General features: G+C 43.6%; 1 protein-coding gene across 1 annotated transcript in view; it reads left to right on the top strand.

The window, feature by feature from the left end:
* The window catches only part of EIF2AK3 (eukaryotic translation initiation factor 2 alpha kinase 3), a 55,639-nt gene that overhangs the window by 10,642 nt on the left and 19,786 nt on the right, over positions 1-25,211 (top strand). The window contains exons 2-7 of the mRNA XM_080932283.1: positions 2,484-2,613; positions 18,147-18,341; positions 20,474-20,607; positions 22,760-22,994; positions 23,733-23,895; positions 25,053-25,193. Coding sequence (XP_080788409.1) covers positions 2,484-2,613; positions 18,147-18,341; positions 20,474-20,607; positions 22,760-22,994; positions 23,733-23,895; positions 25,053-25,193 — 998 coding nt within the window. The remainder of the gene's footprint in view (positions 1-2,483; positions 2,614-18,146; positions 18,342-20,473; positions 20,608-22,759; positions 22,995-23,732; positions 23,896-25,052; positions 25,194-25,211) is intronic.

Raw genomic sequence — 25,211 nt, 5'->3', positions numbered from 1 at the left:
TCCCCCACTTCCAATTCTTCCCACTTACCCCCGCCCCCCTGCCCCTTTCCTCTCTCAAATTCATGGCCTTTTTTCCTTTGGCTATACGTGTGTGTGTGTGTGTGTGTGTGTGTGTGTGTGTGTGTGTGTGTGTGTGTCCTAATACTTATATCCTAAATATATAAACACAACCTTTCCAGTTCATTTAGAGTTACCTCTTGGCATTGGATAATCACTTGCAGGGGCAGGGCCAGGGGCAGGGGCAGGGGCACTCTTCCTGGAGATGTTCTCCCACTCTCACGTTTCCCCAGTTGTTAGTAGTGTGTTTTCTTTAGGGTTGAAGCCCTTTGAGCTCTTCCCCTTCCGTGTTATCATGGCCATTGGTGTTATCCTTGTGCAGGTCTTGTTTAGGCAGCCCTGTTGATGAGACTTCAAGTGTAGCTTCTCTGACACTTCTAGGAGCCACGATCTCACAGCAAACTTCCTGTTCCTCATAAACTTTGCACTTCCTCTTCTGAAATAATCCCTGAGCCTTAGGATGTATGGTGTAGATGCGTGTTTGGGACTGGGTACCACACAATCCCAGGATCTCTTGTCCTCTGCATTTTAATTGGTTGTGGTTTTATTCAATTGTTTCTGCCTGTTGGGAGCAGGGGGGCGGGGCTGGCCGTGGTGGCACACCTTTTTAATCCCGATGGATCTCAAAGCCAGCCTGGGTCTACAGATTGAGTTCCAGGACAGCCAGGGCTACACAGAGAAACCCTGTCTTGAAAAAAAAAAGGAACATAGCCAGGCATGGTGGCACATAACTTTTAGTCCTAGTATTTAGGAAGCAGAAGCAGGTGGGTCTCTGAGTTTGAGACTAGCCAAGTATATGTAACCAGTTCCTGGACAACCAGGGCTATATGGCTACTTAGAGAGAGACCCTGCCTCCGTAAACAAACAAATAAATTAGGAAACAAACAAATAAATTAGGAAATGTGGTATCTTAGAAACCACATAAAGAGTATGTTTCAAGAGTTGAGGTAGGGGGAAAGTGTGATTACGATGTATATGTAAAAAATAGAAAAAATTTTAAGATAGAATGTTTCACAAAGTACAGGACTGATGCTTGGCCCTGAGTGTTTGTTACCTTGAAGGTCAGAAGTGGTTCCAGTAAGAACAGCTTTAGTACTGTGGGAGTTTTGTAAGTCAGGGACTGGAGGGTGGATAGAAGGAGTGGGTTGTTTGTTTGTTTTTGTTTTTACTTGATTGAGTATTTGAAGTTTCGGGGTTCTTTGAGAGTGGGCTCTGAGACAGGGCCTTTCTTTGTAGCCCAAATTGGCCCTAAGCTCTTAATTCTCCTGCCTCAGCTTCCCAGATGCTGGGAATAGAGGCATCTCCACCAGGCCTAGCTCATTCTTGCTTTTAAAGTGGATGGGATTAGGGCAGATTGAATCCTAGTCTTGTGTATTTCGGCTTCTCTAGTAAAGTACCATCGATTGGGTGGCTAGAAACAACTGAAATGTTTTGAGAGGTGAGGGTATTTGTGCAGCCAGATAAGCTCTAAGAGTTGAGGAAGGGGAAAGTGTGTGTGTGTGTGTGTAATGTATGTAAGGAATAAACGTTAAAAAATGAAGAAGAGTTTGTTTGTTGGGAGTCAAAGAAGAGGAATCGAGCAGGAAGGAGAAGGGGGCTGGTGGCTGTGCCGACGTGCTTGAAATGTGGTCCTGACAGAGTCGGGTCTGACGGAGGGGCTAGTGCAAGGTAGACACAGTGAGAACTCAGAGAACTGAGGCGAAGTAATCTACGGTCACCAGCAGCTGAACTATTCCAGGAATAATCTGGTGACCTTTGTAAGTATCAGCACAAGAACACTAGGAGAGGTGATGGATGGGACAGTCTGACCTAATAATTTTGAGGGAGAAGTGGAAGAGAATGAGCCAGAAGTAGCAAAGAGATAAAAACCTGGTAGTCGACAGTCACGGTAGCAGAATGTCCTCTCTTCCACAGGGAAACAGTATCTTAGAATAAGTTCTAGAAAAGCAAGCATTGGAATGGAAGTTTAGGGAGAGGGCCAGGGCCTGGGCTCTGTGGGGTGGTACACTTCTGTAATCCAAAACCCTCGGGAGGCAGAGACAGGGGAACCCCTGTGACTCCAACCTTCACACAGATGTGCATATATATACATACAAGAAAGTTGGGGGAGGGAGGTTGCAAAGGAATGGATCTCAGGAGGGGGGAAGGAAGAGGAGAGGACTCAGCGGGGATGTTTCCATTGTCATCACGGTGAGGATGTGGAAGGAAGGGAGACCTAGGAATTGGGAGCTCTTCACCAGAGACTTGAGCAAATAAAAGGTCAAAGTGAAGTTTGTTGTCCCACTCTAGAGACAGATTGGTGGCAAGGCTGTAAATGTTGAGGGACAGCGGTCTCCCGCTTCTCTTACTGATGGGACCAGGTTTCTTTCAGTGAATGGGCTCAGTACAAGGTGCTTAGATTGCTTTCCAATTTTGTTCATTTACAGGTCCTTAGTAATCATCAGCACTTTAGATGGACGGATCGCTGCACTGGATGCTGAGAATCATGGGAAAAAGCAGTGGGATTTGGACGTGGGATCTGGTTCCTTGGTTTCATCTAGTCTCAGCAAGCCAGAGGTAAGAAAACTCAAGTTGTAGTGAGAATCGCTGCTGTGTCTAGTGAAGCTTGAGCTTCGAGCCTCAGTTAGAGACTTCGAAAGTCACTTCACCTCTCTGTAAAATGGGCTGGATGACAGCATCCACTTCTCAGGACCACTGCAGGCATTAAATGTGTTAATCATATTAGTAACAGATTATCTGATGGGTAACGTGATCATCTTTTTTTATGATCATCATAGGTTCTCCAAGGAGTAACAGTAGTTGAAAGTCTAAAAATCCATGTTGCAGAATCCTATACTTTCTTACTCTCTGTTTTTTAAGTGCTGCACATCCTAATTTTCTTTTTTATGTGGTCCAACCCAGGTCACCTAAAAGTGTGTGTGTGTGTTTGTGTGTTTGTGTGTGTGTAATTAGAATGGAAGAGATAGGCCCAAGCACATAGGCACACATGTGCCATGTTGCATACGTGGAGGTTGCAGGTCAACCTTGTGGGTTCTAGGGATTGAACTCCAGTCACCAGATCGGGCCTACATGGCATCCACCACTGAGTCACCAGCCCTGTGTGTACCACATTTCATTGAATTTTATTAATTGCAGAAAACTTGTACTTCCTAGTTATGAGCTCTAGAATATGAAGAGCAACAGATTCAGACCATGTTTTCAAAACTATTCTGACTCTGCCCCTTAGCGGGGACTTCTTCCTCAGTGAGGAATGGCCCACCCCAGTGTGATGGGATGGAGAGAGGCCTAGAGGGAATAAGGTTATTTTTCAGTATTTAATCTTGCCTCTAGGTTGCCTCCTCCTTCTGAGCTTTAGTCTGTGAACAAATCCATCTCTAGAGTTGAGGCAGCTGTCATGTAGTCAGCTACCCATCTCCTCTCACGGGTGGCATCCTAGCTAGTATCAAGTTGGGAAGAGACAAACGCTGACACGAGGGACTTAAGAATGGCCTTATTAATACTGGTGGACATGTGCCCTGGGTACACCGCCACCAGCCTCCTTCCTGTACCCACACTTGCTGCTGTGTCTTCCAGCAAACCCTGGCTCACTCTGCTGCACCGGGGGAGGAGGCATACGTAGGGACAGTCTTGCCGAATCTCCACACTTCCCGTTTGCCAGACTTGGAGCAGTGAGCAGTGTTTGCTCTGCTCTGGTTTCTGTCAGGCGGTATGAGAAAGTGTGCTTTGAGACTAGTGAGATTCTGTTGTTAAGAACTACTAACGCTAAGAGCAAGTTGACTCCTCAACTGAAATCAAGTTTTAAGAATGCTATTCAGGGGCTGGAGAGATGGCTCAACCGTTAAAGGGTAGACTCATAACCAAAAATAGAAGAATGGTATTCAAGCCTGGTGATGGTGGCGCACACCTTTAATCTCACCGTTCGGGAAGCAGAGATGGGCAGTTTGAGACCAGCCTCATCTACAGAGCATGTTCCAGTACAGCTAGATCTATACATAGAAACTGTGTCTCGAAAGCCATAAAATAAAATAAAATATTCATATGATTAATGTTATTTTCATTAAACATGTTTATTTGTGCTCTTCTAGAATTTTCCTTATTTTTAAACCTGATGTGAAAGATGATCAGCAAATCGAGGTCATAAGCCACTTTTATCTGAGGTAATTTTAGCGTGTTGTGTGATTCAAAGCATGTGTGTATTTGTAAATAGAAAATCCACACACAAAATTGGGTTAGCTGGCTGGTATGACCAAGTGTGTGTTAATACAAACAGCTGTACTAACAAGTCCTGCCAGCTGTGAGCAAGCGCTCCGGGTCATCCTCACCTGCATAGCAGGCTTAAGGTTAGCCAAAAATGGCTCGGTGGGTAAAGTTGCTAATATCCAAGTCTGAAAACCTGAGTTCAAACCAGGTTCCCATGATGAAAAAATTGGGCCACCAAACATTGTCTTCTGACCTCGACATGCACCCTGTGTCTGTAACCCATCCACCCCCATGCACAAATCAGTTAATTACAAATGCAAAAAATTTACACACACAGAAAAGGGTGTCATATCTCCTGGAGCTGGAATTATAAGAGGTTGTGAGCCACTCTGTGTAGGTGCTAGAATCTGAACCCAGATCCTCTGCAAGAAGTTATCTTAATTGCTTAGCCATCTCTCTGGGCCTATAAAAAACAAAAAAAACAAAAACCCAGTATATATTACCTAGTTTTTAGTTTTCTACTTTATAAGAGAGAAAATCTAAAGGCTTAATCATTTATGATAATGATAGGAATGCTAATGGCATTGTTCTCGGTGTCATAACACATACTTGCTGTTCCTTATACCAATCCTCCTGGTGTCACTATTGTCAGTCCCCATTGTATAAAATGTTGAAGATCAAAACTCAGCTGTGATTTTCTTGAAGTATGAAAAGACTTGTCTGGATGTATTGTGTCTGTCCTGGAGCCTTTTCTGTGTTTCCCAAACAGTCTTCCTAGGTGCCCCAGGATAGTCTTGTGCCCGTATCCCTCTCCCTCAGCCGTCTGAGGGTTGGGATTACAGGCATGTACCTTCACACCCAGCTATATATCTGTATTTACAACATTAAAAATTAAAGTGTGCAGGTAGATGGGTCTCTATGAGTTCAAGGCCATCCGGAGCTATACAGTAAAACTCTGTATGGAAGTAAAACGAGAGAGAGAAGAGGAAAAAGGAGAAAGAGAGAAGGGAGGAAAGAGAATTTCCAAAAGATTTACTAGTTAATAATAAGCCCAATACATGATAGCACAACATGCTATCAATATGAAAGAGGTACTCTTTTTACGTATTTTCAAATCTCTCCCTCCCCCTTCCTCTCTCTGTCTGTATCTCTGGGTTTTTTTCACAGCAGGATCAGTGCTAAGGATTAAATGTGCTCTACCACTGGGCTTCATCTCCAGACCCATCAGGAACTGCTGCTGTTGTTTCTTTTTGTTTGTTTGTTTTTGAAACAGGGTTTTAAACGGGGTCTTTTGAAACTGGCCCTGGTCTCAGAAATATCCACCTGCCCCTGACACATATATGACACCAGACACAGTGCTGCATGCCTGTAATCTTTGTAATCCAAAGACTGAATCCGGAGAATAATGATTTCTGGACCAGCCTGGGTCATACTGTGAGAACCTGTCTTAGAAGACAAAGCCAGACACATGGTAGCCAGAACCCAGCACTCGGGGCAGAGGCTGGGGGAGTTAAATCTAAGAATCCAAGGCCCTTGTTGGCTACATCCACATGACTTCCAAACCAGCTTAGATTACATAAAATCCTGCTAACACAAAATAAGAAAAACAAACATATAAGAAGCCTGCATAAAGCCAGCAAGGTAAACCAGTTAGCGTATTTGCTGCGTAATTTGAGGACTTGAGTTGGGATTCCCCTGGCACCCAGGTGAAAGCTGGTGGAATGGTTTAATCCTAAAATCCCAGTGCCGAGGAAGTGTAGACTGAAAGACACCGAGACTTTCTGGTCAGCTACTCTTGCTTGATCATTGAATGGTCTTGAACAGGGAGGTCCAGAGTGACTGAGGAAGCTATTTACCATTGACCTCTGACCTCCACATGCACATGTGTATACTCCCTCCCACCCTCCAAATACTTATATGCACATAGCCCATATGTACAAACAGTATATTTTTATTAAAAGTACAAACTCATTACACAGTACATACCATACATTACATATACACATCACAGTGTGGAGGTTCAGATCTCCTTGCATCCTGGTTTGTTCTGATGTCATGAACTTTTTCTGACCTGAAGGGGTCTATAAACCAGTGTGCTGTGTTGCTTTGTTTGTGTTTTGACTATGTCAGTGAGAATTCCTGGTGCACAAGGGAGTGTGACAGCTCCATGAGGAACAAATAGTTTGAATTATATTTAGAATTGTGTGTGGCAGGAAGGCTCAGGTGCCTTGGGACACATCTCATTTGCCACTCCTTCCTGTTGACAGGGTACCCACAAAACTTCCTCAAAAGAATGTTGATACGAAACCAACCTATAACTGTGCCTCTGAGTGTGTGTCAGGATGACTAGGGAACCAGGCTCACTCTGGGAGCTTTAATAGATTATACTTCCTAGGTAATGAATAACCAGTAGCTAAGATTTGTGTTTTAAGTTTTCAGAAGGACCTCCTGAGGTGAAATCTGATTTGCTGTTCCTTCAGTAAATGAAGTGTAGTTTCAACCTAGAAAAGGTGTGGAGGTTTGGCTATGGCTCCTTACTGATTGTCTTAGATTTTTACTTTAATAAATAACAATCCATTCTGTAGTACGTTTTTTCTTTGGAGGTTTCTGGGCAGCCTTTGGACCGCACTTACATCTGAATAGACTAGAGCTGTCATGGTAGTTTATTGGATAAAGGTACTTGCTGCTAAGCCTAAAAAGCTTAGTTTGATCCAAACCAATATGGTGAAAGGAGAGAACTTCAAATTGTCCCTAGACAGCCACCACCCTCATGTTTTGGCATGTGTTCGTGTGCTCGCGCGCGCGCACACACACACACACACACACACACACACTAAATAAATGTAATTAAAAACCAAAGTCTTGGTTGATGGGCTAGGCAGGTGGCACACTTTTCAATCCCAGCACTCAGGAAACAGGCATACAAGAACTGTGGGTTCAAAGCTAGCCTGGTCTACATAGTGATCTCTAGGCAACTAGGCTACATAAGCACCAATAGATTAAATGTTTTTTACTCGTTTCTCTGTGTCTTGGGGCACATCTATTTATTTATTTGCACGAAGACAATTCTTACTTTTCGTGAGGATGTCTTTACAATGACATTCCTGGTGTGTGTGCATCAGCAGCTAACTTATACTTAGATGGCTGCTTTTATCCTTTCATTACTTAAGGCTTAAACACAGCATGCTGTTTTCCGGTTTTGCACTATGCCTGCCCCCCTTTTCTCCTAAAAAGGGCAAACGACTCTACTGTTAGTCTGTGCTTACTTAGAACTTAGAGTCTTATTTTATTTTAGGCATGGCTATCCCCAGGAGACGAGCATTTCTGTTTCAAACAGGTGCATACACAGACAGGGGCATAAACAGCGGACAGAGATGAAATACTGCTGGTGGCGAGGAAGTGTTTTCCCAGCCCGCCTTCACCCTGATCGACATAGGGGCTTCCTGCCTCAGCAGTACGTCCCAGGATGACAGACACACACCGCCACATGGTGGCACATACCCATATCCTAGCACTTGAGAAGCTGAGACAGTTGGATGGTTAGTTGGAAGCCAGCCTAGGCCTCATGAACGAGACCCTATCACAAACGCGTGAAAGCAAGTTTGTGTGCACACCTACATGTATAGGGTGCCCTTCATAGTTACTGATTCTGATTTGTTCACAAAACAGTACATTCATAGAAACTTAGTGTTACTTTGAGTTAAATTGGGCATGGGTGGGGCATGTCTGTAATCTCAGAATTTGGTTCAAGGTCAACCTGGACTACACAGTGAGACCCTACCTTGACCCCAACAAGCTGCAGTATTTCTCTTTTGTATAATGCTAGAAACTGAACTTAGTTTCTCGTGCTGGCTTTTTGTCAACTCCATAAAAACCTAGACGTCTGAGAAGAGGGACCCACAGTGGAGAAAATGCCTCTGTAAAATTGGTCTGTAGGCTGGCATGCGAATCATTTTCCTAGTGACTGCTGTGGGAAGGCTCTGTCCATTGGGGTGGTGCTTCCTCTAAGCAGTGGTCCTGGCATATGTGCTAAAAGGCTGAGCAAGCCAGTAAACAGCATTCCTCGTGTCCTCTGCTCCGTGCCGCCTCCACGTTCCATCAGTGATGGAGTAGGACCTGAAATAAACTTCTCCAACTTGCTTTTGATAATGGTGATTCATTACAGCAAGAGAAGAGTATCTAAGACAGACTATAAACTCTAGGGCAGGTCTGTACTACTGTGTCCTTTGTAATCCCTGAAATGTCTAATTCAGGGCTAAAGAGAAACCTCACTAGTTAAGAACACTTTTCCGAGCCACCCACACAGAAGCTCACGGTCATCTTTAACTCTAGTTCCAGGGCATCTGTCACCTTCTTCTTCTGACTTTCATGGGCACCAGGCACACATGTGGTGCATATTTATACTTGCAAATACATAAAAATAAATAAACCATTAAAGATTTCTAATTTATACTAAACGTTGCCTGGGTCATTTAAATTGATTGTATATGTGTGTGGATGAGACACAGAGACAGAAAGACAGACATAGACGGGTGGGGTGGGGGTGTGCCAGCCTGGAACACGTATTCCTGACCGCCTTCCACCTCTTTACCCTCCTTTTCGGTCTTCCAGATTCCTGGGTTCCAGACATGCACCAGTGCTCCTGACCCTCATTTCTCTTGACTTCATAAAAAAAGGTGGTTTTAATCACCTAAGTCATCAGCTGTGAAGTCTGATTTGAAGAGTAACTGTCAATTTTGCAGCAAGCCAGTATCTAAATGATTGCTTAATTGCTTCTCATTACAGAAATGAAATAGTGTTTCAGTTTAATTTTTGTGAATCCCTGAGTGTGGCCCAATGCAATTCTGTAAACTACACTAATTTATTCTAACACACGTGCTGCCAAATGAGAAATTGAGATTACTCCACAGCTATTGTTTAGGAAGTGGGGTTCTCCCTGCATATTGTTTTTCTATTTTATAAGCATTGACTAGTTGGGATGGAGACCAACCTGGTCTCTCGTGGTGACTGAGGACGCTATGTTTAAGCAGATATTGTAGTCATTTCCTTGAGCCATGTTTTAGGCTGACTGAATGAGGAAAGTATATCTTTGTCCTTGAGGTTAATTCAGGATATTGAAGATAATAAACACCAAATCATTTCTAGCGGTTTGTTGTATGTTTTTGTTTTAAAGTGTGCAGGTGTGTGTGTGTGTGTGAGATGTGGGGGGAGGTGTCACCTGCCACAGCACTCATGTGGAAGTCAGGGCCAGCTCTGTAGACTCAGTTCTCTCTTCACCTTATATGGCTCCAGGCTTGAACTCTGGGTGTCTGGCAGGCAGGGCAGCTGCTCTTGCCCACTGAGCTGTCCCTGGGCTCCTTCTCTTCGTTTTCTTTTGAGCGTGTCACTTTGGGTGTGTCCTAATAACCAGATGTGTCAGAAGCTCCCAAACCCCTCCTCATCTGTGAGGCACTGTCCTCAGGAATTCCTTAGCAACCTTTATTTCCCCCATCGGTAATTTTGGAGTTTAAGGGAAACACAGATTGCTTCTGTAATATGACGGCGTTGGGCTTCTTTTTATCAAGTCACAAATAATAAATAATGCAGCCATTTGTTCTTCGGGTGGTGGAGTCAGTGGTTCATTTTGGTTAAGAATTGCCATTTCTGGCTGAGGATATAGTTAATTTGGTAGAGTGCACAATTTCCTGGGTTCAGTCACCACCTCCACATAAAACTGATGTGGCGCAGGCCTGTAAACCCAGCAGTGTGAAGGAGGAGGCAGGAGACTCCACCAAGTTTAGCGTCATCTTGTACACATAGAGAGTTCAAGGCCAGCCTGGGCTTCATGAGACACTCTCAGATTTTTTAAAAGTTGCCATTTTATGTCCTACACACAGTACATCATCCTTAAAAAGCCGAAATATTAAAAATACAACGTTTTGGTTCTAGAGAGGTGTGTCTCAGCAGGCTCCTCTAATAACACTCTATACATTTCCAACCTAGGTGGTCCCAAGACATTAAGCCCTCTCTCCTTACAGGATGCTAAGTTGACTCTTCAGGCCTTGGATTTGCAGAGAGACCTGAGCTGCACACAGAACAGTGTTAGTGTCCCGGGAACCAAGAGCTTGATCACCTTGAGAGGAAAGCGAGAAGACAGCGGAGGACTAGACTCTCAGATCCGATTTCTTAACATTGAGACGGGGATAGGCAAAAATAAAAAAACAGAAAACAAAAACCAAAAAATAAAAAAAAAACAAGTAGTGTTTGAGAGATGAGCTGGTTTTATGCTTTTTATAGATTTTTCTGCATCCCTTCCAGTGCCTTTAACTGCTATTGGTGTTAATGCATTCTACTTTTTTTTTTTTTTACTTTATTTTTATTTATTTTTTGAAACAGGGTCTCATGTATCCCAGGCTATCCTTGAACTCACTGTGCTGTTGAGGATGACCTTTACACTTGACCTCTGGCCTCTGCCCCTTGTGGTATTACAGGCATGCACTACCATACCAGTTTCTGCAGTCCTAGGGATGGGACCCATGCTAGGCAGGCGTTCTAACCGACTAAATTACAGCCACAGCCCCTCCTTTCAATATTTTAAAATATAATTGTTTCACAATTAGAGATACCTGGCATATTTGGCAAATGTGTCTCTTGTAGACAACTCCCTTGACTTTTTACAGTCTCTTTAGGATTCTTACAGCCAAGAGAATGCCAAAATCCTTTTTATTTTGCTTATAGAGGGATTGGGGGAGCTTGAAGAGGAGGTGGAGGAGAGATGTGCAAGCCTGTCTATTAAATAGTAAAAGAGTTTAGGGACCAGAAGAGGTGTACTTTTACAAGTAGTTATGGAAGGGCTGTCAGGATGGCTCAGGTGGTAAAGATAACCTGCCACCAAGACTGGCACCTGAGCTTAATTCCTGCAACCCAGAGGGTAGAAAAGAGAACTGGTTCCTGAAGGTTGTCTTCTAACCTCATTTATGTATGCCTCTTCACTGCACTAAACATGGATGGATGGATGGATGGATGGATGGATGGATGGATGGATGGATGGATGGATGGATGATGGATGGGTGGATGGATGGGTGGGTGGATAGATGGATGGATGGATGGATGGGTGGGTGGATAGATGGATGGATGGATGATGGATGGATTGATGGGTGGATGATGGATGGATGGATGGGTGGATGGATGCATGATGGATGGATGGATGGATGGATGGATGGATGGGTGGGTGGGTGGTTTTGAAGTAATCATGAAAATCAGCAGGAATACATCAGTGTAAGGAATGTATGAAAGACAAGTCTCCTGCAAGTATGTACTGGTGAGAGACCTAAGGAGTGGGGCCAGCTGAGGGGCAGAGCAGTCTGTCACGAGTCTTGGCTTCAGATTTAGCAAGGGATGTGGCTAGTAAAGCAGCTGTTGTGGGCAGGCAGGGTGTCCTCCCTAGGATTAGTGAGTTTCAGTCTTGGTTCTTGGCATCTTTGTTGTTGCTGTGCCGTGCTACAAATGCCCCTGCCATGATGAAGGAGGGCAGGGGGGAGTGTTCCCCTGTAGTAAGTGCTCCAGGGGGGGCTTTTCACTGTTCTCTCTGTCACGTGATGTGATGGCTCATCCTTGCCCCAGTGTCTCTTCATCTTCTCATGTCATTCTTTCTCACCCATGCTACGTGGAACTTAAGTGTCCAGCTCTTCCGGTTGGTGCATTACCTCTTGGGTTACAGAGCAGACTGGCATCACTAGATCGCAGGAGCCATTTTCAACGTAAAGTCGCACTGTGCATGGATTATTACTGGATATGACTTTGGGGATTTGACGATAGTTAGTGTCTGAGTCGGTTATTGATAAAACAGTTGGGTATTCACGTCTGGCTTTCAAAGCAGATTGAGAACTTTTTTTTTTTTTTTAGAAGAAATAATCTAGTAAGTACAGAAGAAGCAAATACAAATTAGAAACCATTATTTTATTCTGTTTAGGTGAATAATAGGACCATCAACCAATACTACAATGAAAAATTGATGGGGAACTTTTAAGTGGGAAAATTGAGCCGACTCCCTGGAACTCACTGTTTGGTAGCCACCTTATTAAAAGTGGGGCAGACCAATAATGTGCACTGTAAAATATGGCATCACACAAGACTCACCAAGCTTTTTGTGTAGAGGTTCAGATGGTAAATGCCTTAGGCATTGAGGGACACATGGTCTTGTTGCCATTATAACAATGTAACCATGTAATTATGGTGACTCGGAAGTGTTCATGGATATGTGCAAACGATAGAAGGTGTGAATACATTATAAGACTTTCCTTAAAGAAACTTACTGGGTAAGACTTCGCCTATGCCGTTCACAGACTCCTGACACGATAGGAAATAGCAGCAGTGCTGAGGCACACACTCCAGGACATGCATGGGCAAACGGAAGTTAAGGAGTGTGGGAAGTCCTGGCTATGGGCCTTCTATAGCACATTGAGCCCTTTCTCCAAAGGGGAGTGACTCTTCTAGAGAGATGCCCAGTGGCTGCTCTTGCAGAGGACCCGAGTTCATTTCCCAGCACTCTCGTGGTGGCTCACAGCTATATATTAACTCCAGCTCCAGGGCCTCCACTCCCGTCTTCTAGCCTCTGTGACTACCAAGCATACATGTACACAGACATACGCTCAAGTAAAGTGCCCATACGTGCAAAGTAAAATGACACATATACACTTTTTTTATTTAAGAAAAGGGGTCTGAAGGAAGCCCCTACTGTGATATGAGGACTCGGATAGAATGTATGAATGTGAAATCCCTCAAATCACTGGGACAGTCTGAGAAATGTGAATGCTTATGTTTTATGAAGCATCTGTCCCAGTATCAGCAGTTATCAGAAATCAGTACAGGAGGCTGCTACACCAGCCTCACTCCATTTCAGACGTTCGAAATATTTCACAGTTGGGTGTGTGGGCACATAGAAAGTGAAGACAGCCAGGACTGCATGGGTGAGGTGGGGGCGAGATGGAGGGGGGGAGGGAGGGAGGGAGGGAGGGAGGGAAGATAAGTGGAAAACAGTTTCATGCTGGAGGATTTGTTTTCCTCTGATAGTGTTTGTTCATTTAACGTTTCTTTTTTTTTCTTCAGTCGAGGGTCCCCTTTCCCGTGAAAATTAGAGTTTTATTTCCCCTCCAGTCTTTCAGACAGTTCCAGACACACGTGTACACGTGCGCCACTTAGGTTTTTATTCAGGAGCAGAAGTCAAATTACTTTACTCGGCTGTTAATTCTTTGTAATTGCACGGGGGGTGGGGGGGAAGGCTCTAGATCTTTGTACTGAGTTTGCTAGCCAATGTGACAGCCTTTGTTCTAAAATTATGAACAGGGGAAAACAAACAGGAAATAAATTCAAGATAGTGAGAGTTTATATTTCGTTAAATGACCAGAGGGAATGCAGGTCCCATAACTGGCTGGAAACGCAGAGCAGCGGATCAGAACAAGTAGCTGCTCCCGGGGACAGATGGGTGGAAGATGGCTGCGCATTACCCGTCACTGCCACCTACATTTTTTTTTTCTATCAAGAGATTCAAAGCTGACTATCGGAGTGACTCATTCCTTTGCTTAGAGGATGAGGTAATGCTTTTGTGAGGGGTGATGTCATCTCTACCTGAGCTGCATGCATATAGATCACTGCTCAGGCTCTCCAGGAAAAGCACCATCTGCTTTGATATCCGCAGCCTGAAAGGCTTTGCAGAGATTGGTGCAAAGGTCAGCAGCCTCGAGTATGACTCATAGGCAGCCAATCAGCAAAGAGCAGCTGGTGAAAAGTAAACTTCTAAAATCCGTATGACAGGATGCTTCGATACTGAATCCCAGTTCTTAGTGTGTTTTATGCTTACTGAAGTTACCACAATTGAAGGGTTAACTCCTAAATATGAAGCCATTTTCAGTTGACCAGTCCTCACAAACCCTCTTGGTTGTTAAAACATTTATATTAAATATAAATTTTGTGTTACTTCGGAGGTGCATAGGTCATTCTTGAATTTCGGTGCTTGTGAGTTTGACAACTGCTTTCTGCAGTGAGGACCTGTGTTTTCTAGGGGGAAGGAGTTTCTAGTAAAAGAGGATGCATGTCACAGGAAGTGCTCGATGTTTGTGGCAGACCCATCGGTCCTCCCTTTGTTTTGGTGACTGTGTTCCCCACACCCTTTGAATTCACTGTAACTTGAATCTGTCTTCTGTTGTGTGGTGTCAAGTTCCTAACAGATAATGGAAACCAGACTGTAGTAAATACTTGATTTTTTTCATTTATCTTGAAATGGCATATCATCTGCATATTGTGTCTGAATCACAATACTCATTTGTTTTAGTGGCAACTTTAAGTCAGGTATTGTACAAATACAGAGCTAATCGTGTTAAGTATAATATGCTGTTATCAAGAAATATAAGGAAGGGGGGCTAGAGAAAAGGCTCAGAAGATAAAAGCATTAAGTGCTCTACCAGAGGACCTGGGTTCAATTCCTAGCACCCACATAGCAGCTCACAACTCCCTGTAACTCATGCATGTGATGCATAGATACATTAATACACATAAAGTAAATAAAGTTTAAAAGAGACTGAGATACCAGGAAACAAATAATAAATATGAATTTTAAACTAAGTAATATCAGGTGGCATACATTCAATGTCATTGGAAAACTTATGAAAAATCAGATACTAGCCAGACATGATAGCACATTCCTGGTGACCACAGCACTTTGGAAATGTGCAGAAGGGTTGCTCTAAGTTTGAGGTTAGCCTGGGCTACATAGTACATTCTAGTGCAATCTGGGCTCCAATATGAAATCTGTCTCAAAACTACAACAGAAAGACCATGTAAATATCCTATTTATCATCAAATTTTCTGCCTAGAATTAACATTAGTAATTCTTGTGTGATCTAAATTTTACTGTTATGGTTACAAAATGACTTTTTTTTCCTAATCCCAGGCTTCTCTTTTTAAAATTTCTTATTGTTACTTATTTTAGTTTTTTAATAACCTGAACTTAGGAATTTCTCTCTTCTTTTATTAATAGTGCTTCCTTTGTTCAGCACCATACCTCCATGCTTGTCTTTTGTCATAATAAGATGGTAATGGCTCTTCTTGTACCTACCATTTCCTTTTGATAGAAAATTAAAATCTAGATTTTTAGTGTTGCGTTCATTAACAGTCACTGGATAAACAAATTGAAGACATCTCTGTGTCTGGTAAATATTTCTTTAATTTTGAGAACCTAACAATTTGGGGAAACTGTAGAGTCTCAGCTTTAGTTGCCACAGAAAGTGAGGCAGAGGTGGAGGGCTGAGAATGATGTAGTTCAGTGGTGGAACACTCAACACATTTTCTACTGTCAGTGTATTAATGCATTCAGCAGGCCCTGAGGCCCCAGGTTCCATCCCTGTCCCAGGAAAGTTAGATACAGAGTGGGCTGAGATGGCTCAGTCCTTAAGATCACTGGCTACTCTTCCAAAGGACCTGGGTTCTCCTCCCATCAACTGCATAGCAACTCACAATCATCTGTAACACCTGCTCCAAGGGGGTCCAACGCCCTCTTCTGGCCTCTCTGGGAACTGCATATACATAGTACACATAGACAAAGACAGGCAAAATGCATAAAAACGGATACATCTTAATAGAGATACAAAGTAGAGAGGCTGAGGAGTAGAGCATCAACCTTTACCCGGAGTGGAAACTTTTCTGACAGCAACTGTGCCCTGGCATTGTTTTCTTAGATCTGAAACAGGTAAGTGATAGCAGGTTGAAGGGCAGTAGGGTTTTGGTGGGTGGTTGTGTAAGAAGGTGCTCCAGGGAGAAGACACACATTGCCCGTGAAATGAGTGGTGCTGGGAAGGGCAGGTGTGCTCACGTAACCATGTTAGGCCGCAGCCCGCACGTGGAAAAGCGAAGGACACGTGACACAAGGTTGTTGGAGGTCACACTTGCAGGACTCTGGACGTCCTCCACAGGATTTCAGGTCCTTAGGATTTGGGGTCTTCGGTAAGAAGCTAATAAAGAGCTTGAAGATTTTCTAATATTATCATAACAAGCTTAACTGGCCCAGAGGATTAATCTAAAACACATCAGCTTAACGTGGGGTCCTTCCAGGTGAGCTCTGTGAAGAGGTTATGGTAGGAGCTCAGGTCAGACATAATAAGGATCTCAACTAGACTGGGAATGGAGTCAGGACGAGTGAAGGCAGAGGTCAGGAAGCCTAGAGAGCGTGAGTTGAATCCCAGCTTAGAGCTACGTAAAGGAAGCCTGCTGCTGCGGGGACCCAAGGCATCCATCGGCGTTCTGTGTCAAAACAGTAAGGCCGATGTTTGTTTCAAGAGTTTGTGTTGCACGAAAGGTTTGTTTTGTCTTTAACTCTCTCATGGTCTCTCTTCCCGAAGTTTTAAGCCTTATGGGATCAAGACAGAAGTTGTGTTGTTAATTGGAGTTACTGAAATTTAATTTTTAATTAATTCCAGCAGAAGGCCAGTGCCATGAAGATCTGTACTGAAATTTCTAAGACATTCTTGGGCAGAGACTTGGGGTTGGGCCCTGGTTTTCTGTCTTTTGCCCACGCTGCCCAGAGAGGCCACCACTGAAACTTTCCTGCTATGACACAGCCCTGACGCGTTCTCACTTCCTTCAGACTGTTAACCCGTCCTTGTCTCCTGCTTGCTGCCTGTGCCTCCACTGTCTCTCCTTAGTTCACTCTCTTTGTGGGGCCTCCGTTATGACCAGGTCATTTCTACCCAGAGGCCTTTGCAAGCTTGTTCCCTGAATGTCAGCGTGATCTATTGTTTCACGTTGAGAGTTTTGTGCAGCCATTATTAACTTCCTCAGCAGTATCTGCCTCAAGTCCTTCATTACAGTTCCCTCTGGACCCACCCACATGCTCCTCTGCCCCTTCATCTTTAGTTCTTCCTCCCCCTTATGATGATCTCTATCACTAAAATGTATCATTTACTTACGATGCTTGGCTCCAGCCTCCAGAGTTCCAAGCTCCATAGGATGCTGGTTTGTTTGTCTGCTTGCCTCTCTTGAGCCATCTGTCAAGATTTTGTTTAGATGGCCATAGTGGTGAACGCCTTTACTCCCAGGGCTCAGGAAGCAGAGACAGGTGGATCTAGGCCAGCCTGGTCTACAGAGAGAGTTCCAAGACAGCCAGGGCTGCAAGGAGAAGCCATCTTGAAAAGCCAAATAAAAAAGATTTTGTTTAAAAAAAGAAAGGATAAAGGCTGGAGAGATGGCTCAGTGGTTAAGAGCCTGAGTTCAGTTCCCAGCAACCACATGGTGTCTCTCAACCATATGTAATGGAATCTGATGCCCTCTTCTGGCGTGTCTCAAGACAGCGACAGTGTACTCACATGCATTAAATAAATAAATACAACTTTTTTTATAAAGGATTTTAAAAAATGAAGGCATGACTGCTCACATAGACACTTGGGAGGCTTAGTTGTCAGCTGTCTAACTCACAGACTTGAGAAAGGGAATGAGGAAAAGGGGCAGCAGTTGAATTCGCATCCCCTCACCCTGAGCTCCGTCATCCTGAGTCTATGATGTAACTGGCCGGAGGACTATGAAGTAATTCTCACCCATTCACCAGGAAATCCTGTTAACCGTTGTAAAAGCTACGGTGGCTTATTTTTATTTTATTTATTTATTATTACTTCACCAGATTCCCAGGCTCTCTTTTGGCAACCTACTCATCAGTATGAGACATGCATGACCTATAGCGTTTGGGAACAGCTGTACTAGACTACCGTGCCAGACCAGGGGCTGTAGGCTCATACGGTGATGGGTGGGTGGCTCTCTTCAATTACTTCTGGGTGATAGCCGTATTGATTTATATGTCCAAAACCCTAGATCTTAGTTATCACTCTTCCAGGTATGAGGCTTTTAAAGATCGGCTTTTGTTTTAGGTCTTTGGGAACAAGATGATCATTCCCTCTCTGGATGGAGACCTCTTCCAGTGGGACCGAGACCGAGAGAGCATGGAGGCCGTCCCTTTCACTGTGGAGTCCCTCCTTGAATCTTCATATAAGTTTGGAGATGATGTTGTTCTGGTCGGAGGAAAATCTCTGACCACATATGGACTCAGTGCATATAGTGGCAAGGTGAGTGATAATGGGGGTGTGGGAAACTGCAGGATAGAAGGAACAGCATTTTTAGTCAGGGTCTCTGTGAACTGGCTAGCCTGGAATGTGTAGACCAGGCTGGCCTCAAACTCACTGAGATCTACCTACATACCTGTATGCTGTTGGAAGTTGATTTTTTGTAATTTCCCTCTGAGAAAAGAATTTGGTTTTGTTGTTGTTGTTGTTTGTTTAAAGATTTATTCTTTAAAAAAATAAATTAAGGGGGGGGGGGGCTGGAGAGATGGCTCAGTGGTTAAGAGCACTGACTGCTCTTCCAGAGGTCCCGAGTTCTATTCCCAGTCAACCACATGGTGGCTCACAACCATCTGTAATGGGATCCCATGCCCTCTGCTGGTGTGTCTGAAGACAGCTACAGTGTACTCATATACATAAAATAAATAAATAAATCTTTAAAAAAAATAATAATAAGATTTATTTACTATATATAAATACACTGTAGCTGTCTTCAGACACACCGGAAGAGGGCATCAGATTCCATTACAGATGGTTAAGAGACAACATGTGGTTGCTAGGACTTGAACTCAGGACCTCTGGAAGAGCAGTCAGTGCTTTTAACCACTGAGCCATCTCTCCAACCCCAGAATTTGTTTTAATAAGACAATTGTGAGGGAGTCATGGGAAACTAAGTTTAGCTAAGGTGAGAGTAATCATCAGAGGACTGGAGAGATGGCTCTGCTGTCGAAGGCTCACAACCATAAATACAGTAAACATCAGTCAGGGTGACAGGAGGAAGAGGGAATTCATAAATATGATCTACCGTGCTAAGTGCTTTTGTAGTGTGTTATTTTGTAATCTTCATAATGTTCCTAAGGATGATGTATTTTATTCACATTTTTACCGGGAAAGAACCCCTCAAAGATTATTAATAATCCCGATAATAGGAGTAATTGATGCTTATTCATCTGGTTTGGTTATACAATTACCCAGGGAGAGAGCTGCTGTCCACTAAACAGATAAGGAATGGAGACCTTAATGGATTCAGGAATACAAGGTCCGATCTGCCTCAGATCAGGCTGATGGCAAAGCCATTGATAACCTAGGTTCTCCCCAGCAAGACAGTTTCTGTATAGATTTACACTATGTGAGGAAGGATGGGAGGAAGCAGGGCTTCCGAACCCATAGGTTCCCAGTTCAGTGGTCCCTGTCCCAGGTGCCAGGCCTTTCCTGCAGCCTGGGGACTGAGGACTCCATGCTCTCCAAGACCCAGGATGGCCATTGGTGCTTTTTAATTTTTTTTTTTTCTTAAATAAAGCAAGTTGTCATTCTCCCTTTATGTTAGCTTTCTCTCTGTAAGACACAGGGCTGACCAGTCACTCAGGTCTCTGGCTGGACGTACTGCCACGAGAAAGTCTGGCATCCCAACATGCTTCTCCCTTTTCTGAGGATTTTACATTAGATTTAACTAAGGAACCTCCTTTTTTGTTAAGTCAAAATATGTTAGGGTTCAAATTTTTGAAACTGTATACATAATGCTAGGTGGGAATTGTAAGGTTGGTTATTCTTTTCAACTTATCTGGGATTTTAGGAATGACACCTCTGCAAAGATACCATTAGCTAATCATTTTTTGTTTGGAATTCCCCAAAATAGGGCTCAAATTATAATGTATTTAAAATCATTCATACCCTGAAATAAATATTATTGTAATTTTCATGGTTCTAAATAACTCAGTTTCTAGCTTAGTAATCTAATGATGCTCATAATTTAGGCACTTCTTTAATTTTATTTTACTTTTTAAAAACTGTAAGCCAGGCATAGGCATGCCTTTAATCCCAATACTAGGGAAGCAGAGGCAGGCAGATCTCTGAGTTTGAGGCCAGCCTGATCTATAAAGGGAGTTTCAGGACAGCCAGGGCTACACAGAGAAACCCTGTCTCAAGAAAAAAAAATTCTAGAACTCTTGTGCTGGATATACTGGTGCACATTTTAATACCAGCACTTGGGAGGCAGAGGCAGGTGGATCTTTGTGAGTTCAAGACCAACTTTAACTACAAGAGCAAGTTCCAAGCCAGCCAGGGCTTCATAGAGACTGTGTGTGTCTGTCTGTCCGTCTGTCTTGCTTCCTTGACTTGTTTTATGTCTGTCCTTTCAGCTGAGGTATATCTGTTCTGCCTTGGGATGTCGCCGATGGGATGGTGATGAAATGGAAGAAGAGGAGGGCATCTTGCTTCTACAACGCACGCAGAAGACCGTGCGGGCTGTGGGGCCTCGGAGCGGCAGCGAGAAGTGCGTATCAGAACATGAGTAGTGGCATTACTTAGAGGTTCCAAAAGCGTGTCATGGGGTGCACACTTTTAATCCCAGCAGAGGCAGGTGGACCTCTGAGCTCTGTAGGCAGGTAAAAAGGGGGTGCGACTCCTTTAAACCCAAGATTTCTTGAAGGCTTTTCTTTGTAGAGATTCTGTGATTTATTTGTTAACCTAAAAGCACAATGTACTTTTAAGAGAATTGAATGCCTATGTCAATCCCAAAGATGTGAGAAGAAAGACCACAGACCCAAACCGTCATGGCCAAATTAGTTGCAGCAAGCTTTTTTATTCATATACACAGGCTGTGTACCCCTAAAGGCAGGGTTCAAGAGATCAACATTGGGCATGAGGGAGAGAGACAAGGTTTTTATAGCTCTTGGGGGGGGGGGGGGTTGCCCAAAGGGGAATTTGGCAGGCAAAATAGAAAGGATTATAGGAACAGGAGTTAAGCATAACAAGTCAGTCATAGTGACCTAGACAGGATGGCAAGGTGGTCTTAACAGTCACAAGGTGGCCATTTTAAAACAATCCTTTTCAAACAAAGGTAGGGTTGCAAGGTGGTTATAATGATTGCGAACAGGAGAACAAAACCACTAGAAGTTGAGGCTGTAGGTGGGGTGTAGCCCAATTCTTGAGAAACATATTTAATCATAAGTAGGAATGAACCTAGTTAGTCTTTACTGTAAGGTGGCTTTCAGGCCTAGGACGGAGGCAAGCCACACAGTGTCACATCTGTGCTTCCAGGTGTGGTGGCCAGGAGTCCCGTGGAGTGAATGTATTTTTAGCTCAGTCCTTGGTCAGTGACACTTGGCATTGTAATGACTGATAGAAGCTACTTAATGGCAGGAAGCTCTTAAGACAAAGTTGGTGCGTTCCTTGAGTGTCTAGTGGATGCTTTCATAGTTTGTCTCATTAGCACTGTTTTCTGTATCTTTTCATTTTTATAGTGCTGAGGATGAACCCAGCTCTTCACACACGCTAGACAGTGTCCGTCACTGAGCTGCAGTCCCAGCTCCTGGCAGTACTCACTCTGTTCCCTTTAAAAGGACCTAATTCATTTGACCTAATACTTTTTTGGTTGTTTTTCCAAATAATGAGCGCCTTATGTAATTTACCACTTAGATCTATGATTCAGCTTTTAGATCTGCTGGTCCTCTGTCGTGTCCAGCCTGATCCACTAAACTCTGAGTCACCTGTGTAAGTAAAGATCACTTAGATCCCATCTTGATCTTGTGACACTTACAGACTTTGTCTTCTGATGCAGTTGAGTTGAGGCTTCTCTCCTGAAATTTGATTTCAAACCTGTGAAGTTTGTGAAGTTTGAGAGCTCTGTGGGAGCAGAAGTGCAGTTTAGGAGATTTGTGAGTTACCGGAACCCACATAGCAAGTGTGGGATTCTAAATTCTGTTGAGAGAGAGAGAGAGAGATCTAATTTCCATGTTCCTTAAACACACACACACACACACACACACATATATATATATACACACACACATACACATATATGCATATATGTGTATGTATAAGTACATATATCACTACATTTCCAAATTCATAGCTAGACCATTTTATATCTTAGTGATGTGCCATTATAGTAAATTGTGTGCCTTTCCTGCTTCTTAACTGTAGAGGAAACGTTGCCGCATTCTGGATAAGACACAGACATCCAGGACAGAGTGAACCATCCTCCATATGTTGGTCAGTAGAGGGCAGACAGTAGGGCTTAGGTGACTGAAAGTTAGAATCTAAGAGTGATGCATACTCCTTGCCTTTTACATTGGCTTATTGGGATGGATTTTACTGCTCTTGAATGGCATGTGCTACAAGTTGCCTCATTTTAATGTGATTTTGTTGTACTTTATGAAGTACCTGTTAATCTTTGGGAGAACATCTGGCCTTAAGTGTTTACAGTCTTCGACCTCAGCGTGGCTATTTACAAAGGGTCGTCCACGGTTCTCTGAGGCCCTCTTGTGGTGTGAATCAGCATTGTGTCCCATTCCAGAAAGTCGGGGTGATGTCTTTTCAACACAGAAATGTTCTATTTTCTTCTTCAGTCTAAAAACAGTGCTGTATTGTTTGGTCCCTTCATTTAAAGATAAGATTCTAAAACACACCTCTATAAATTTAAGGTGGAATTTCAGTGTTGGCCACTTTGAACTTCGGTATATTCCAGACATGGAAACTAGAGCGGGATTCATTGAAAGCACCTTTAAACCGGGTGGAAACAAAGAAGACTCTAAAATTATTTCAGATGTGGAAGAACAAGAAGCTACCATGCTGGACACAGTGATAAAAGTTTCCGTTGCTGATTGGAAGGTCATGGCGTTTAGTAAGAAGGGAGGCCGCCTAGAATGGGAGTACCAGGTATTCGAGACCACTGACTCAGTAGCTATGTGCCCAGATTTTGTTGGACCATACACATTGCTAGAGGGAGGTGATGCCATTTTGGAATCTCGAGTATTTTGCTCTGCTTTAAAACTGACTTTAAGAGACATTTTGTGGAGTTGGCAAGGTGGTTCAGTCAGTCACGTAAGACTGGAGACCCGAGTTCAGATCCGACATGAAAAGCCAAGCCTGGCATTCCAGCTGTTTCCAGCTCTGGGAAGGCAGGGAAAGGCAGCTCCACGGAGCTCACTGGCTGGTCGGCCTAGCCTAATCAGCGAATGCCTGAGTCAAAAACTAAGCTGAAGGAGCTGGAGAGAGAACCGGCTCCGTGGTTCAGAGGAGTCGCTGCTCCAGCGGAGAACACAGCTTGTGTTCCTAGCACCCGCACGGCTGTTCACAGGCAGGCCAGTGGTGCACAAACACACATGCAAGTGAAACACCCAAACATGTAATAAGTAAATTAAATAAATAAATAAAGTGGAAAGCAAGTAAAAAAGATAGCCATCATCAACGTCTAGCTTCTACATAAGTTTGCATACTCACAGCACACAGACAGACAGACAGACACACACACACACACACACACACACACATGGAAGGAGGGAAGGGGGGAAAGAGAGAGAGAGAGAGAGAGAGGGGGAGAGAGAGAGAGAGAGATGAGGCATTTACAAGAATCAGGTAAATACTGCTTACGTTGCTGTGTGTTTCTTTGTCTAGTTTTGCACTCCCATTGCGTCTGCCTGGCTGGTGAGGGACGGCAAAGTCATCCCTATCAGCCTATTTGATGATACAAGTTACACAGCCAATGAAGAAGTTTTGGAAGATGAAGAGGACATCGTAGAGGCCGCTCGGGGAGCCACGGAGAACAGCGTGTACTTAGGTGGGTAGATCCAGCTCGGGAAGGTCCACTGAGACCCAGAGTGCTTTGCCGACGGCCCGTCCTGCTTTACTACCCAGCACATCCTTTGCCTTACTTTCCCTTCTCACCCGGGCCTTGGTTTGTATCCCTGCAGTTTCTCCGCCTGTCCAGTTCTGCAGCCTAAGCAGTGTAGTGTGTTTCCATCCGAGACATAAGTTAGAGAGGCTGAGAAATGCCCTCGTGTGCAGGGCGGTGGTTCTCAGCCTTCCTAATGCTGCGACCTTTGTTTCTCTCAAGGTGTGCTGGTTCCTAACTATAACAGTTTCTGTTGTTGCTACTTCGTAATGGTAATTTTGCTACTGTTATAAATCATAATGTAAAAAGTAATAGTAATGTAAACATCTGTGTTTTCTGATAGTCTTGGGAGACCCCCATGGAAGGATTGTTTGACCCCCAAAGGGTTGAGACCCACTGCTGAAGAGACAAAACCTCTGAGCACATCTGTGTTGGTTTGCTCTCCCCTACAAGCTACCATTTGTTTACTTCATGGCACCTTTATAGCTTTTCTGAAATAACAACAGCAAAACTCCCCCTGTGATTCTAGATTACTGAGCATGTCACATAAATACATGTTGAAATGTTTGTACCTGTTTGGATTACTTTGGATTATCAACACCAACTTATATAAACAATATGCCACCCATACTTCGACTCGGTGTCCATGAAAAGCTGTGATCTGAAGGAGTAAATGTCTTTGGCAACACAAACAAGTCAGATATATCGCTAGTCTATTCATGGAAATGAAGAACGTCCCCGTTTTTATAAAATAAAACATCATACATGCATTACAGTAGCATTTGGCCAAACTGTTAGTCATGGAATTAGAGTAGTTTAGATAAACTTCATTTACAGGCTGTTCATGTCAGCTCTTTGAAGCACTCTTTGAGTCTTATTTTTTTAATGTTTGATTAATGAAAAGGTGCTATTTAATCCGAGAGGAACATTATTGTAAGGGCTTTGTATGTTCTCCTCAATGCTGAGTCAAATGTAAATAAATGCTTGAAGCATCTTCTCTAGAAAGAGCTACGTAGTAAAGAATTAAGGTTTATCTAAGTGCATTAAATCAAAGCAAATGTTTAAGAACTCTGTCATGTGACTGATGTGTTTGTGGTTGACAGGGATGTACAGGGGCCAGCTGTACCTGCAGTCATCCGTCAGGGTCTCAGAAAAGTTCCCTACAGGCCCGAAGGCCTTGGAATCTGTAAATGGCGAAAATGCAATTATTCCTCTGCCGACGATCAAATGGAAGCCGTTAATCCGTAAGTCACTTAGAGACC

Source organism: Micromys minutus (genome assembly GCF_963924665.1).
Source record: "Micromys minutus genome assembly, chromosome: 18".
Lineage (NCBI taxonomy): Eukaryota > Metazoa > Chordata > Mammalia > Rodentia > Muridae > Micromys > Micromys minutus.
Note: the sequence above shows the minus strand (reverse complement) of the source record. Positions and strands in the feature narration are given on the sequence as shown.